The 17,308-nt window shown below is 37.6% G+C and overlaps 1 protein-coding gene across 7 annotated transcripts in view; it reads right to left on the bottom strand.

Annotated features, from left to right (window-relative positions):
* DOCK7 (dedicator of cytokinesis 7) overlaps positions 1-17,308 on the bottom strand; it is a 223,108-nt gene that overhangs the window by 152,299 nt on the left and 53,501 nt on the right. For all 7 annotated transcript variants that reach the window (XR_012785763.1, XM_075557038.1, XM_075557029.1 and 4 more), the window contains exons 8-12: positions 10,650-10,716; positions 8,264-8,413; positions 7,211-7,291; positions 4,288-4,453; positions 2,237-2,379 (exon numbers count right to left, since the gene is read on the bottom strand). Coding sequence is in view for 6 of the 7 variants with exons in the window: in XM_075557038.1 (XP_075413153.1) it covers positions 2,237-2,379; positions 4,288-4,453; positions 7,211-7,291; positions 8,264-8,413; positions 10,650-10,716 (607 nt within the window). In the remaining variant the exon portion in view is untranslated. The remainder of the gene's footprint in view (positions 1-2,236; positions 2,380-4,287; positions 4,454-7,210; positions 7,292-8,263; positions 8,414-10,649; positions 10,717-17,308) is intronic.

A 17,308-nucleotide genomic window follows, 5' to 3' on the forward strand; every position in this document is an offset into this window, starting at 1 on the left:
GTTCCTTTGCCCGGTCCATTGTTACAACCACTGTCAATCCATCTCATTAAGGGTCTTCGTATTTTTGCCGCTAGCCTTGCCTCTAAGGAGCACTCTGGCCTTACTTCTTCCAATACAGATCTATTTATCCTTTTACAAGTCCATGGTACTCTCAATATTTTTCTCCAGCACCATATTTCAAAAACATGCATACGATGGAATAGTGAATGCCATGGCTTGGGTCAGGTGCACCTTGGTACTCAAAGTAACATCCTTGCTATGCTATACTCTAAAGAGTTCATGTGTAACAATGTATCTCTTTTGATCTCTTGACTGCAACTTTCATGTGCATTGATTGTGGATCCATGTAAGACAAAATCCTTGAAAATTTCCACCTTTTCTCCATTTAACATGATGTTACATCTTGGTTCATTTGTGAGGAGTTTGGCCTTCCTTACATTGTTATAACCCATACCAAGGGCTACAATCCTTGAACATCAGCAAGTGCTTCAATTATTCCTAACTCTCACCAAGCAAGGTGGTGTCATTTGTATAATGCAGGTTATTCATAAGTTTTCTTCCAATCACGATGCCACACTCTTTTTCATATAATCCAGCTTCTCTGATGATTTGCACAACACATAGATTGAACAAGTATGTTGAGTGGATGCAAACCTGACTCACACCTTTCCTGATTTTCACACAACTGCATCTGATCCATGTACAAGTTCTTCATGAGCATAAATTCCCATTCTTCTCAACACAGTCGAATGCCTCTGCAGTCAATGAAACACAAGTAGACATCTTTCTGGTATTCCCTACTTTGATCCAAGATCCATCTGACATTAGCAATGATATCCCTTGTTCTGCATCCTCTTCTGAATCCGGCCTCAACTTCTGCTAGTTCCTGTCAATGTACTACTGCAACCATTGTTCAATGGTATTAAGCAAAAATTTACTTGTGCATGATACCAATGATATCGTTCTATAGTTTGAGCATTCTGTTGGGTCACCTTTCTTTGGAATGGGAACAAATATGCATCTCTTCCAGTCAGTTGGTCAGTCATAGATGTCTTCCAAATTTCCTGGAATCAATGAGTGAGTGCTCCCAGTGCTTCATCAGCTTTCTGAAACATTTCGATGGGTAGTCCATCAATTCCTGGAGCCTTGTTTATGGCTAACGCATTCAGTGCAGTTTGAACTTCTTCCTTCAGCATCATTGGCTCTTGCTCATTTGCTACCTCCTGAAATGAGTCCTGCTGACCAGCTCTTTCTGGTAGTGACTCTGTGTATTCATTCCATTTTCTCTTGATGCTTCCTGCATCATTCAATATTTCACCTACAGAATCTTTCAAAATTTCAATTCGAGGCTTGAATTTTTTGTTGAATTCTTTCCGTTTCAGATATGCTAAGGGTGTTCGTTCTTCCCTTCTAGGTCTTCGCACATTTCATTGCAATATGTACTTTGGAGGAAGAATTCACTAAAAATCTTATAATAATATATGACATATTTGAAAAACAATGGTCAAGTCTTTCATTGTCAAATTATATCTTGATTTGAATTTAATAATGGAAGGCAAACCAAATCAAGGGGATTTATTTGTTGTTGAGGATATATTAATTTCTATACTACTATGTAGAAATCAAACACCCTAAGTAAACTGATGTTAGGGGCCGATCCTCTGCTTCAGCTTCATGAAGTTCCGCAGGTCTCTGTGCCAGGAGAGAGCACGTATTACAACTAAGATAAGGCCAAGAAACCTGAGAGGCTGCTGGGCGAGATATGTCCCATATGTCACAAAAGGGTTTACTCAATATTAAGAAAAATAGCAAAGATTTGCAAAGAATAAAATATCCTTGGTGAAGAACTTGTTTGTTTAATAGCTCTTTCCCATAGAGCACGAGTTCTGTGGTTTAGGACAGAAAAATGGAAAACAAAAGACATAAGTACCAACCAACTCAAATTAAGAAAATTCACAGAACATCAATGTTTCAAAGGAGCTGAAATATTATTATCAATAAATTGATGTAGTTGTGGAGGACTGATTTGATGTGTTATTAGCCAATATCAACAGTTAAACACCTAATAGTAAAACAGACATAATACAAATATTATTTTTACTTACAGATATTAATAATCTTTTATATTTTGTTCTTGGACTTTTATTAAGATCACAATTCATAAGTTCATGTAATTTCTATTGTGAAATAAAAGGTGTATCAACAGTCCCCAGGATTCCTACATGACAGACCCCACCTGTTTAAAAAAGTTTGTCACGGTGAGAGTGGCAGGCCGAAAGCTGGTCAGGTTACAAGCATCATCTCCACTTGCTGTCCTTTCAAGCGACCGCCTGCCGACAATACTGGAATTCCTCCTCTCTGACCAAGACCCTTTTCGTTCTACCAAGGAGGAAACATAAAACATTCATTTTTATTATATTTAGAATGTCTCTTAAACCAGTTTTCTAAATACAGGAAAGAATCCACTAAAGTTGGAAATATCTAACCCACCTAGTATAAAAATAGAAAAATATTCTTTTTTGAGAGACCAGACTGTAAGAAGGTACTACATTTAATCTTTTGGTCATCGTTTTACAACTACACTAAGATAAAACATAAGTACATAACACACAAAGATTTATGGGTATGATCACAGATGGGCCATAAGAACAGCTGTGGAGGAACCAAGGAGCCGTAGGACCACAGTGGGCTAAGGAGTGGGCTGGTATCCAGAGTTGGTGGGTTCAGACCCACCAGCTCTTCAGGAGGAGAAAGACAAGCCTGTCTACTCCAGTAAAGAGTTACAGTCTCAGCAACCTTAAGAAGCAGTTGCCCGCTATCATAGATAGGGCTGTGATAAGTCAAATCCCACTCAACAGCAGCGGGTTTTGTTTGTATGTCTGTTGGTTAACCTTACAACTAAAGATTTACTAAGAAATAGGTACTGCATTGGAAATTTTAATCATTATAAATGCTCCTTCAGTCTCAGCAGTTGAGTTCAAAACAGAATTTCAAGGTAAGCCTGCAAGCTGAGTCTGCAAAATAAGTGAATTATTTAAAAACAGTTAAAAACTAGAGAGCTCAACAAAGTAACTGAAGGCTTGAGCAACACCATAAACAAACTAGACCTGTGTTAACAGACATCTACAAAAAACTCTAGTAAACAGCAGCAGAAACTATGGTCATCTTAAGCACACACTCAACATTCTCCAGGGGAGATGATAAATCATAAAATAAGACACAGTCTTTTTAAAAGGTTGAAATTACATATACTAATTCCTTAATAACAATGAAATTAAAACTGCAAAGCAATAATAGAATAAAATATTCACTTATCCCATAAATATTTATAAAAATACTTCTTCCCCCAATGAATAATCTGGTCCAAAAGTAATTGATCATAAATGTAAATGTTTATTTTTGGATTGTCAATTCTACTCCATTTACCTATATGTCTCTCCTTATGCCAGAATTATATTCCTCATTTTTATAACTCTGTAATAAATTTTGAAATCAGAAAGTTTAAGCCCTCCAACTTTGTTCTACTTAAAGTTTGCTTTGACTATTTTTGGTCTCTTGCATTTCCATAGAAACTGTCAGGTCAGGCCTCAATTTCCACTCAAAACCAGCTGAGATCTTGACAAGTATTGAGTTGAATCTGTAGATGAATTTGGGGAGTACTGTGGCATAGTGGCTACATGTTGGGCTGTGATTCAAAAAGTCAACAGTTCAAAACCACCAACCGGTTACTCGGCAGGAGAAAGACAGGGCGTTCTACATCTACTTCCAGTAAAGAGATACGGTCTCAAAACGCACAGTAGCAGTTTTATTCTGTCCTGTATGATCGTTAGGAGAGAGCAGCTACTCAATGGCAATTAAGCTTGCTTTGGTCATATTCCCAATATCAATATATTAAATAAAAAAGAAGGTCCCTGGAGTTACTTTTAACTAAATAGCAGATTAACTCAAAAAGTAAAGAATGCCACTCTTGGGTCACACTATGCTTTTTCAAAGTAAACTCTACGAAACCAAACAGACTACAGCACAGATGAGAAGGTTAGGGAGCAGGGAGACTAATTTAATGGAAATGGAACAACTAGAATTGAAATAATGAGAACATTGACGTAATGTAAAGGATGTGGCCATTGTCACTGAATATTATGTGTAAAATTCTTGACTTGGAGCATGGTTTACTATGTGTATTTTCATCAAATATTTCACGGCAAAGCCTACAAAGTAAACAAGTCTACACGTTAAACAGGGAGAAAAACTATACAGTTGGAATTATTTCATGTAAACCACTCCTACCTCCAGTGCTGATTTCTACTTCTGTGGAATCTCTTTCCAAACTTCCAGCACTGCTAACAATATTCATTAAATGAATAGCAGTCCAAGCAAAAGGCATGCGATATTTCCCGAGTCTTTGGCAAAATTGATCTGCTTGACTTTTCAACTTCTCCAACTTCTCCTTGTTCTGCAAAACAGAACTTTACACATTATATGATTATGCTAGAGAGAAATCGATCCAGACATTAATTTACACTAACCAATCCCACTATATTCTATAAAAACAAAAGTCCAGTAACATGGGATTATGTAATCTTGGAGGGAAAAAAGGGGACAAAATGCCCAAAATACTTAAATCTTACAGGTGATATTTTAGGAAAGCAAACTTTACCAAGTTCTAGTCAGCAAGTGTCAACTACAGAAATATTCCAGATTATAACTTGTTAAATTCTATTACTCTGTAGAAATTAAGGGCAGTTGAGTCAATCTGAAAGAATCCTTAATTCACGGCCATCTTGAAGCAGCAGTTGGGTCACTCATAAATAATCCCAGGGTTGTGATAAAGGAAACACAGACCAAAATATTATAAGAGGGCACCTCTACTCTGTTCTATAAGGTCACTAAAGCCAGCATCGACTAGAGGACATTGAGTTTGGGGGGAAGACAGGCGACTTTCAGCCTGAATTCAACTAGATAGCCAGGGATCAAAGAAGACCATGTGCACACATCCACCCATGTTAGGACACAGAGCTTGGTATTCTGAAGTATACTTCTCTTGATTGCCTGTGTGTGTTAAATCCTCTGTTCATAAAGCCAAAGATCACCTGCTATTCTTCTAGCTAACAGAGTAGCTGGAATTTGGTTTTAAGTGTTTACTAATTTTCCCAACATGTAAGTCTCTCTAGCAGCAAAATAGAGTGTATTCTTCTTAATTGTTTAAGTGTATAATTCCTTAATTATTTACAGCAAGATAAAAACCTAGAATGAGTCTGTTTCTCTAAGAAGTGTTCATCAATATCACTGTTTGATAAATATAACAAAATTTTAAATTATGAAAAGTTAAATGGAACTAAATCATTGGTAAGAAACCAAAAATTTAAAGAATCCATTCATTTTAAGGTAGAGATTTTAAAGAACAAACCTACTTACAAAAGGCACACCTGTTTACAAAAGGACACATATAATTTTTTTTTAATCTATGTACCATCTGGGGGCAATCTAGACATGAAGAGAAGAATTAAGACAAAATCTATTAAAATCAAGATGAACATTATATAGTAATAAAAGGGTTCATTTGGAAAGAAATTTTTTCTTGAAATATTTTTTAATAAATCATTTTATTCGGGCTTTACAACTCTTATCACAATCCATACATACATCAATTGAGTAAAGCACCCTTATACATTCATTTGAAAAGAAAATTTAACAATCATAAATATATGATTTGGTAATATATTACAAATGAAAAAAAAGAAAAAATCTCAAGTTAACAGCATAACTTTATAACTTAAGCAACTAGGGAGAAAAGTAAACTACTCCTGAACCTCCCCCCCCCCAAAAAAAAAACAAAGATCACAGCAGAAATAAATAAAATTAAAAACTAAAAAACAAGAAGTTAGTTTGCAAAGGTCAATAAAATATCCAAACTTTAGATAAAATGACAGAATAAAAAGAGATGCAAACCACCAAAATAAGAAATGAAAACAGATATCACAACTGATCTAATTGAAATGGAGAATGAAGACATATTAAAAGCTGTAGAGCAACAAACTGAATAACTTAGATAAAATGTACAAAATCTTACAAGCACCCACACTACTCATGCTGACTCCAGAGGAAATAGAAAACCTCAAAGAGTGATGCAGATGAGCAAACAACCTCAGTGATGAAAAACTTCCCAGCAGAAAGTCCTGGGCCATATTGACTCAACTGGGAATTCTTCCAACAGTTCAAGAACTGACACAATCCTGTTTACACTCTTCCAAAAGGTACAGAAAATAGATTCCCTAACTCATCTGATGAAGCAAACAAAACCCTGACATTCAAATATAACCCTGATAACAAGGGGGACGGAAAAAAAAACACTATAGGTCAATATCCCTTAAGAAAAAAATCTCAAATAAATTCTACCCAAAAACCTAAAACCTACTTACTGCCATTGAGTCCATTCAAATTCATAATAAATCCTTACATGAGCACAGAGCCTTATCTTTCTTCCATAGAGCAGCTGGTGGGTTCACAGAGGTAAGCAGACCAGTCCTTCCCCAACATTGCCATCAAACCACTCAAAGTAAATTCTAGCAAACATAATCTAACAGCATATTAACACATCATATACCAAATACCAAGTGGGATTAATTTCAAGACATTAGAAAAATCAACCAACATAATATATCACCATCAACACAAAAAAAGAAAGTAAGGAAAAAAAACCAGATTGCCATCAAGTCAATTCCAATTCATAGCAAACCTATGAAGGGTTTCAGAGGCTATACATTTTTATGGGAGGTTAGAAAGACTCATCTTTCTCACACGGTGGGTCTGAACCACAGACCTTGCAGGTAACAGTCCAATGCTTTCCCAATGGGCCTTTCTATAAATGTAGAAAAATCACTTGATATATATAACTTGCTGAAAATTCTCAAGACTGAAATAGGAATTACATGATACTGCTATATGCTGGTTACAAGAGACACAACTTAGACTCAAGGACACAAATAAATTGAAAGTGAAAGGGGTTGGGGGGCGGCATAGGCAAGGAATCCATGCAAACATAGAACAGGTAGAGACAAAAACTAGGTGGCAAAATAAATATAAAAGATAGATCAATATGGGGGGAGGAGGAATTTATAGTGAAATTCTTTAACATGGTATGCATATGCATATTATTCTCCCAAATTACAAGAGCAATAGTGTAGAGAAAGTGAAAGGTATGACATTTTACCTTGGTGGCATCTGCTTCTTTAAAAATCATATACGGCTCTGCACATTCTCCAATGTCTCCTTGCTGAAGGACTTTTTCCAGCTGTTGATGGCAAAATTGTAAAGTCGACTTAGACTTAAAAAAAATAAATCAACTATAAATTCATGTTCATTTAGTATATCAAAATTAAAATTTAATAAAGCCAAATCGAAATAATACTCTTCAGTGGCCAATACAATAGTTCCCATAAACCACATTTTTCAGATTGTCTCTAACCATGTAAAGTGCTAAATAAAATAGGAATAAATCCATTATATATATATATATATGTATCATAAAAAAACATGAAATACTGTTCATTTTGGAGCTGGTTAAAAAAATAAGAGTGGAATGGTCTATATATATTGATAAAGGTATAGGACGATGTCAAGGGATCCTAGGAGAAAGGAAACTGTTTGGAAACTGGAAAATTCTTGTCATGGATGGTCTCTATTCAGTGTTTGGAAACTGATTGTGGTAGCAATTGTACATTCTACTTGACGAGACTGAAATTTAAAATGATATATGTGTTAAATCCCAACTAATAAAAAAAAAGCATAAGAATATGCTAGTTAACATTCACTAATTGTTAATATTAATCTTATCTAATGACAAGATATTCAGTATTTATTTTTATTTTCCAATGCACATATAAAGACTCTGTCTCCAAGAATGAATGTGAATAGAAAATGCATTCATAGAAATAAAAATTTAAAGATACAAATGAGTACATTGTAAAAACTTCCTATCTTCCTGTCCTAATCATGGGCCAGACAAGTTAACAGATGACCTTAGCCATCACAGCTAGAGTTATACTTTGCTTCTTATCTTTCTATTCAATACTGCAAGCCATGTGTCTTTAGTGTGCAAAATATTGGGATAGATTATTTTACTACTGTAAATGCAAATGATTAGATAACAAGGTAGTCAATAAATGAGGAGTTGGTGAAATTCTTGCCATGAATGTTCTCTATGCAGGTAGACAAGTATATAGACACTGCAAATAAATACAAATGCATGTAACATTATCCTCACCTTTATTACAAGGAAGACATCCTGGGAAGGGTAAGTTATAGAAAAAATAGCTGATCTTGCAAGGGTGGTAATAGCAGCAGGTGGCACATGTGGACGTAACAACCCTTTCATCTGCTCAGAATTAAGGTCAAAATAAAAGTTTTCTGAAATCTGAAAAAATAAATCGATATATTAACAGTTTTAAATCTGTATAATTTACAAATTCACAAAATCATGTATAGCTAGTCATACATTAGAACATTATATGCTAAACTACAGCTTATCTTATCTTTCCCTATGACCATCTTTATATGACTAACTCAACACATAATGTAAAAACTACTAGGGAAATCAAATATAATAAATATCAGAAATAATAATATGCTAAGTATATTTTAATAAAAGGTAACTATTAATAAAATATACAAATTATTGTTGTCATGAATTAGACCAAACTAGGCTTTTTAAAAAATCTTATGATAGTGAATGATGGGGGATGTGCAGATTGGAGACCCAAGGCCCATTTGTCGGCCACTGGAGATCCCCTCACAGAGGGGTTTAGGAGAGGAGATGGGTCAGTCAGGGTGCGATGTAGTACGGATAAAGAACACAGCTTTCCCCCAGATCCTGGATGCTTCCTTCCCCCAACTACCATGATCCGAATTCTACCTTGCAGGACTGGATAGGGCAGAGGTTGTACGCTGGTGCATATGGGATCTGGAGGCACAGGGAATCCAGGGTGGACAATACCTTCAGGACCAAGGGTGTGAGGGGCAATGCTGGGAGAGTGGAGTGTGAGAGGGTTGGAAAGGGGGAACTGATTACAAGGATCCACATGTGACCTCCTCCCTGGGAGATGGACGGCAGAGAAGGGGGGGAAGGGAGACTCCGGATAGGGCAAGATATGACAAAATAACAATGTATAAATTATCAAGGGCTCATGAGGGAGGGGGGAGCGGGGAGGGAGGGAAAAAAAAAAGAGGACCTGATGCAAAGGGCTTAAGTGGAGAGCAAATGCTTTGAAAATGATTAGGGCAAAGAATGTACGGATATGCTTTATACAATTGATGTATGTATATGTATGGATTGTGATAAGAGTTGTATGAGCCCCTAATAAAATATAAAAAAAAATATTCCCAACAAGAACAAAAAGTCCTGGCCCAAATGAAAAAAAAAAAATCTTATCAGAAGTTCTGACTTAGCAGATACAAGTAGCTGCAGCAGAGTTCCAGGGCAGAAATCCCTGTCTTACATGTAACACCAAGTCACGGGAGGCACTTCAAGTGTCTACATACATTAAAACTTGGAATATTACATTAAGAATTGTTGTATGAGAAAAGTGGGTGAAAGGAGATGTCAGACAGTGTAAGACATGACAAAACAATCATAATTTATAAATTACCAGGGGTTGGTAAAGGAAGGAGCGAGGTGGGAGGGGGGGAAAAAGGAGCTGACACCAAGGGCTCAAGTAGAAAATGTTTTCAGAATGATGATGGCAACAAATGTACAAATGTGCCTGACACAAGGGATGTATGCATGGATTGTGATAAGAAAAGTATGAGCCCCCAATAAAATTATTTTTTTAAAAGAATTGTATGAAGTAGCACTTTAAAAATATCCCAAGTATAATAAAGATATAATAGTAAAAAGTCAAGACATAATATTTATAATAAACATAAGTGATATTTTTTCATAAGTGATCTTTTACCAAACAAAATTTGAAAATTACGCCAGCATCCACTGGCACAATCATTCTCTTACATACATCGTTTAAGTAGCATCCTTCTGTTGTGCTAATTATTAACCAAGTAGAACGATTTTATACTCATTCAATTAAGAGAAAACTGGGTTTCTTTATGGATCAGATAGAGATTAGTGGGGTCCTCAAGACTACAGCTCTGCGCTACACCGTGAGTCTGGAACTGAACTCACCCCCACGTAACGTCAAAATGGCAGCATTTTACTAAAGACAAAGTTCAGAAGGTTAGGAAAGGAGAAATGGACATTGGAAACAGAGACAAGCGATGGTACAGTGAAGGAATTACTCTATATACTCATGTAGAATCGAGTTTTTCAGCACATTTTTATAGTTTTTGTGGCTGATATTCAGGCTGGCTTATTCTCGAGTATATACGGTGCAAAGGATGATGTGAAACAAGATGAGTACGGACTGTTAAATGAAACGCTGAGCTGCTCTGTAAACCCGCACTTACATTCCAGCAAATAGTTTTTCTATTTTTTAAGTTGCTTTTTGCTTTTAAGACTTTCAGTGAAACAAAACTAGGTTTCTTCCATTTTTAAAAGATCCATGCTTAATTCTCAAAGACAATCTTATAAAACAACCTAAAAACACGTTTCCTAAATCTAAGATTGTGACCAAAGACTATGTTTAAATATATAATCTTACCTTTTTCTTTTCCTTGACATCATATAAAGCCAAACTTGCAAAAATAGGCTCAATTTCTATCTCAAACCTTTAAGAAAAAAAAGATGCAATAATTTAAAGTTTATTTTTTTAAGTTTAAAAAGTAACTGGAAGGGAATTCTCATTCTAAAATTAATTTCTACATCTTCTTTCTGAATTTCAAATTTCCATGTATATCTTTTACAGCGTAAGTCACCAACCATACGGAATGTGGTAATCCACCTCTATTTTTCCAGGGACAAGTAATCTCAAACTGCAGAACACTGCTACAGCACGTTACCATCTGACGTTTGTGGCACTATTCACTCTCTTGAGAAGATAGAAATGGAAGGAAAATTCCTCAAGACAACACAAGCTATATATGAAAAACCAACAGCCAAATTGGCAGTCAATGGAGAAAAGACTAAAACAATCCTACTGAAAAAAGGGACCAGACAAGAATGCCTGTTATCACCATTGTTATTTAATAACGTGCTGGAGGTTTTAGCTAACAGCATAAGGCAAAGAAGAGACATCAAAGGTATTCATCAGGGGAAGGAAGAGGTGAAACTATCGTTATTTGCAAATGATATTATTTCATATATAGAAAATCCCAAAAGCTCCACAAGGGGACTACTGGAAGCAATAGAAGAGTTTGGCAGAGTGGCAGGATACAAAATCAACAAACAGAAGTCCATCGAACTGTTATACGCATCGGATAAGACCACAGAAGAGGAGATCAAAAAGGTGGTATCCTTCACAGTAGCCAAACATAAATTGAAATACCTAGGGATATACCTGACTAAAAGAATAAAAGATCTGCATGGGGAAAACTATAGAACACTATCACAAGAAACTAAGAGCGACCTCAACAAATGGAAGAACATCCCATGCTCGTGGATTGGAAGACTAAATATAGTCAAGATGTCAGTTCTCTCATCTTTCTTCAAAGAAATGGAAACACTGATTACTAACTTCATATGGAAAGGGAAGAAGCCCAGAAGAACTCCACAAGGAGAAGGACACAGTGGGAGGGCTTGCTTTACCTGACTTTAGCACATACTATACAGCCAGAGTTGTCAAACCCGCATGGTATTGGTACAGTGACAGATACTCAGACCAATGGAAAAGAAATGAAAACCCAGAATTAAATCATCAGCATACAGACAACTGATCTTTGATAAGGGCCCCCATAAATATCAAATGGGAACCAGATGTCCTCTTTAACATTAACAAGTGATGCTGGAAAAATGGATATCTACTGCAGAAAAATGACCCTTATCTCACTCCATGCACAGGAATAAACTCAAGGTGGATCATAGACCTTGAAGTTAAACCCCAAACTATTAGGGCCATCAATGAGGGAATTGGGACCAACTTGAGACTTTTGGCACAGGGAATAGATTTTTTAAAAATTCAAAAGGGGCAAAGGGAAAAAGCTACTATATGCAAACATTCCTGGGGTGAGGACCAGGTAGTATGGCAGGGACCAGATCAAGTATAGGGATACGCATGTTAGACAACAAAAGGAGGTGTAGAAAGGAAAAATTAATAATAATAAAAAAAGAAATAGTTAGCGGGGGCACAAGGCACTAACCCACCCAAGGAGAGTGTATTATTTATATCTCCACAGGGAAAGACTTCAATCCAGTGCTCAAAGATGTGAATGCAACATGCCAGCGTGGAGTAGGGAACCAGTGGAGAGGTCTGTGGGGCCGGCCCCAATCCCATCTACTATGTGAACACCTGCCCCTCCCCCCAGGAGAATTTATTTCAAAGGACGGCATTGAATCTTCAGCTCCAGGAGAGGGACATATCTGATCAAAGCACACAGGAGCAGTAAAGGGGGAGGAGGAGAGAGTGAAGCACATCCTGGCCCACGAGGCATTGAAAATGATTTTCCCAATTAGAACAACCTGTCTACACAGAGAATCACATGGCCCGGCCCACTATGAGACATGATGCCCCTTACTAACCCATGGCCCTACAGGGGACAACACCAGAGGCACACTGTGGGAAATGTGCCCGATCTGATCCTGCCACACCAAGGCAAAACACTAAGGGGGTGAAACAGAACAACAAGGGAATGAAGTGGTGAGGTCCCAAGGGAAAGCTGAAGGTGGACTTTGGGGCCAGGGCATGGTGCCCCAACAGACTGGACTGGAAAACACTCCTAAAGGCCAACAAAAAATCTTTGAACTAACTACAAGCTTTTCTTTCTTGTTGTGTTTTGTTTTGTTTTTTATCATTAGTTTATTGTGTTTGTTTCGTTGTATATTGTTCCTTGGTTTAGCTCTGTCATGTTTTTGTGCATGTTATTATCTTTGCAGGTCTGTCTAAATAAGATAGGCTAGATGAACAATCTGGAGGAGAAAACAACAGGACCGACAGTTACGGGGGGACATGGGAGATGGGGAGGTGGGTAGAAAGATAGTGGTGTTAATAAACCCAGGCACAAGGGAACAACAAGTGATCCAAATCAGTAGTGAGGAGGGTGTGGGAGGCCTGGTAGGGCATGATCAATGGTAATGCAACCAAGAGGAATTGCTGAAACCCAGGTGGGGACTGAGCATGATAGTGGGACAGAAGGAAAGTCGAAGTAAATAGAGGAAAGAGGTGAGACGCAAAGGGCATTTATAGAGATCTAGATAAAGACTTGTACATATGCAAATAGATTTATATATGAGGCTCGGGAAATAGAGCTTTGTGCCTATATTTATAGGTTTAGTATTAAGATAGCAGAAGGACATTGCGCCTCAACTCAAGTACTCCCTCATTGCAAGCACACTTTCTTGTATTAAATTGGCATTCTAAGATGCTCATCTTCCCGACATAACCATTGAAGACAAAATGGGTGAATAAGCAAATGCGGTGAAGAAAATTGATGGTGCGCAGTTATCAAAAGATATAGTGTCTGGGGTCTTAAAGGCTTGAAGGTAAACAAGGGGCCATCTAGCTCAGAAGCAACAAAGACCACGTGGAAGAAGCACACCAGCCTGTGCAATCACAAGGTGCTGAAGGGATCAGGTATCAGGCATCATCAGAACAAAAAACCTTATCATAGTGAATAAGACAGGGAGTGTGGAGTAGAGACCCAAAGCCCATTTGTAGGCCACTGGACATCCCTTTATAGAAGGGCCTCAGGGAGAAGAGCCAGTCAGGGTACGATGGAGCAACTATGAAATACGCAACTTTCCTCTAGTTCCTAAATGCTTCCTCCCTGCCCACCCCCATCCCCACTATCATGATCCGAATTCTACCTTACAATTCTGGCTAGACCAGAGTGTGTACAGTGGTACAGATAGGAACTGGAAACACTGGGAATCCAGGGTGGATGATCCCTTCAGGACCAGCGGTGTGAGTGGCAATACTGGGAAGGGAGAGGGAGAGTGGGTTGGAAAGAGGGAATCGATTACAAGGATCTATGACAAAATAATAATTTATAAATTATTAAAGGTTCATGAGGGAGTGGGGAGCGAGGAGCAGGGAGGGAGGGGGAAAAATGAGGACCTGATGTCAAGGGCTTAAATGGAGAGCAAATGTTTTGAGAATGATGAGGGCAATCAATGTACAGATGTGCTTTACACAATTGATGTATGTATGGACTGTGATAAGAGTTGTATGAGCCCCTAATAAAACGATTAAAAAAATAACATTTTAAGGACAATCATTTTTTTACATTCATCTTTAAAACTCCCACAAAGGTAACATAATGTTTAGCCTAAAAGTGGGCAATTAAAAAGACCTTATGAATAAATAACTGCCAAAAAAACAAACCAAAGTCACCGCCATTCAGTCAATGCTGACTCATAGTGGCCCCTGTGGATTTCCAAGACCGTAACTGTTCACTAGAGTAGAAAGCCCATCAGGGCTTGATAAATAACTCCCATAGGTCTTTAGTTTTTTTTTTTAAGTTCACCTAATATGATTTATGGACAGAAATGAGCTGAAACACTCAATACCAGAAGACAAATTGATTAACAAAGTAGTAGTTCCTAAAACTCTTAATTGGTCCCTGGCTATCTAGGTTTCATTTTTGTTGCTCGAAGCATTTTACATACACAGTTTATTAAAATTATTTATATTTTCTACAACTATGTCTACAAGTGTTATTCATCTATAAAATCATGGTCTACAAGTTTCATTCATCTATAAAATCATGGTTACAGGTTGAATTGTTTCCTAAAATTTTATGTTGAATGTGACCCTATCTGGAAATAAAATCTTTACATATGCATTTAATTAGTAGATCACGCTGGAGTAAGGTAAACCGTACTCCAATAAGACTGGTGTCACTATGCGTGACGGCAGGAAAATGGTCATGGAAAGACGGAGAAAGAGATTAGAGTCATGCTACCACAAACCAAGGAGGACCTGGAGCCCCCAGAAACTGGGAGAGACCAGGGATGTCCTTCCTTACAACCCAGGGCCTCAGAGGGATATACCCCTGCATGCACCCTGACTTCAGACTTCTAATCTCCAGAAGCAAGGGAGAATAAATTTTTATTGTCTTAAGCCACTTAGTTTGTGATGCTTTTTTTATGGCATCTCTAACATACTACAGGTTATGTAGTCAAAGATTATATAACCAGACATAGAGGCAGCTGAGCTCTCTTGTTCTGTGCCCTGAAAGGGTTTGTTTCTTACAGGATTTCAACCGTGAACATTTGAAAGAATATATCAATGAAACCATTTGGGAAAAAATAGTATTTTCAGAAAAAGTTATAACAGAATTGTAATTTGTGCTTATCTTATCAGTTAATAAGAACTATGTTTAATTTTCTCAATTATAATAAATACCTCTGCTGGTGCTTGTAGTTTTTTATCATTCAGCATTTATTAAACTATTTATCATTTTATATATTTTGAGGTTATATTGTTAATGTTGGTACATGCCATCCAGTTGATCCCAGACTGTTCTGCATGGAATACAGCCTGCAGGACCTTTATTTGCTGCTAAGGCATGACTCAAAATGAGAAGGAACAACTACAAACATCGAAAGATAATTGGAACTTGGTATGAATCCAAGAAAATTAGAAGTTGATAAAAATGAAAACAACACATGAAGATTTATATTCTGGGTGTTGGTGAGCTGCAGTGGACTGGTATTGACCATTTGGAATGAGAAAATCATAGTTTACTGTATTAGAAATGACAGATTCAAGAAGAATGAACATTTCAAGATCTGTTTTGAAGTACAATGCTGTCTGTGATAGGTAATATCTATACAAATACAAAGAAACCCAGTCACTACAACTGTTATGGAAATTTATGCACCAACCACTAAATTTAGTGGGGCAGAAATTGAAGAATTCTACCAACATCTGTCTAAATGAAATGGATCAAGATGCGTTGATAATTACTGATGACTGAAATGCACAATTTAAAAACAAAGAGAATGGAACAGCAGTTGGAAAATATGACCTTGGTGCTAGAAACGGAGCTGGAGATCACGATAGAACTTTTTAAGACCAATGACTTGTTGAGGATGTTAAGAGCGCTGTCTCGAACGCAGGAGCGGCAATTCCTGAGACCAGCAGCAGGGAACATTCAGTGCCCCTGTCTGAAGCTGCCAAGGAAGCAAAGCATCAGAGGGAAGGCATCTCATAGGGGAGACCACAGAGCAGTGGGGCAAAGCGACAGGCTGATTTCCAAGCCCTCCTGAGGCAGCCACCAAAGCACTACTTGACTGTGAGGCTGAGTGAGGACCACAGAGAGACTTGGCTGCTGGCTTAGAAGAGGCGTTGCTGCGCATTAATGTCTGTATCTGTAATGTTTTCTGATCCTGGCTTGTGGTGACCTTTTAAATCCCCATAATTGTGAGTACTGTTTGAGAATTCTGTGTGGCTACCGCAAATGTGCCTACAGGGAAACATTTGGTATCAGAATAGAGTAAAATAAGGTATCAGAATAGAGTAAAATAAGGTAGAAGCATATCTGGCCTCTGTCTTGTGGTAACTGGCTTTGGGCCAATGTGAAATTAAGTTCTCCAGCCCCCCCCACCCCACCCTACTGAAGTCAGGGGAGCCCTAGTAGTGTTGTAGCTACTCATTGGGCTTTCATTCCAAAGGTCAACAGTTCAAAACGACCAGTCAACCCCTTGGGAGAAAAGACAGTGTTTCCTACTCCCATAAAGAGTTATAGCCTTGGAAATTCATAAGGGCACTTCTACCCTGCCTTCTATCTAGGGTCACTATGAGTTAGCCTCAACTAGCAATGACTGTGACTGAAGTCAGAGATCAGATGTGGCCTCATCCAATCATTCTTTGACCATTCTGCACATTCATAAAGAGAAATGAAGTACTGATATTCAGCTCAATATCAATGAGTCTTGTGAGCATTATGTTAAATGAAAGAAATCAGACACAACTTGCACAACACATTTCCCCTGGTAGTGAAATGGTTATGATGTCAGACAGCAATGGGTCTGAAAGTCTGCCACAATAGCCAAAAACAGAGTCCAGGTTGATTCAAGAAATGCTAAGCTTATTCCCGCAAACAAATTCAGTCCTGACCCCACAAGTTAATTTACATGAAACAGGTATTTTTACAAAGATCCTAAGAAGAGATTGCCATACTTTTACAGTATCACAGGATACAACTGATAATCTAAGGATGCAGGTTTTACATCGATCATTAGGAAATTGCCTATACCTACATT

Source organism: Tenrec ecaudatus, chromosome 1, assembly GCF_050624435.1.
Source record: "Tenrec ecaudatus isolate mTenEca1 chromosome 1, mTenEca1.hap1, whole genome shotgun sequence".
Lineage (NCBI taxonomy): Eukaryota > Metazoa > Chordata > Mammalia > Afrosoricida > Tenrecidae > Tenrec > Tenrec ecaudatus.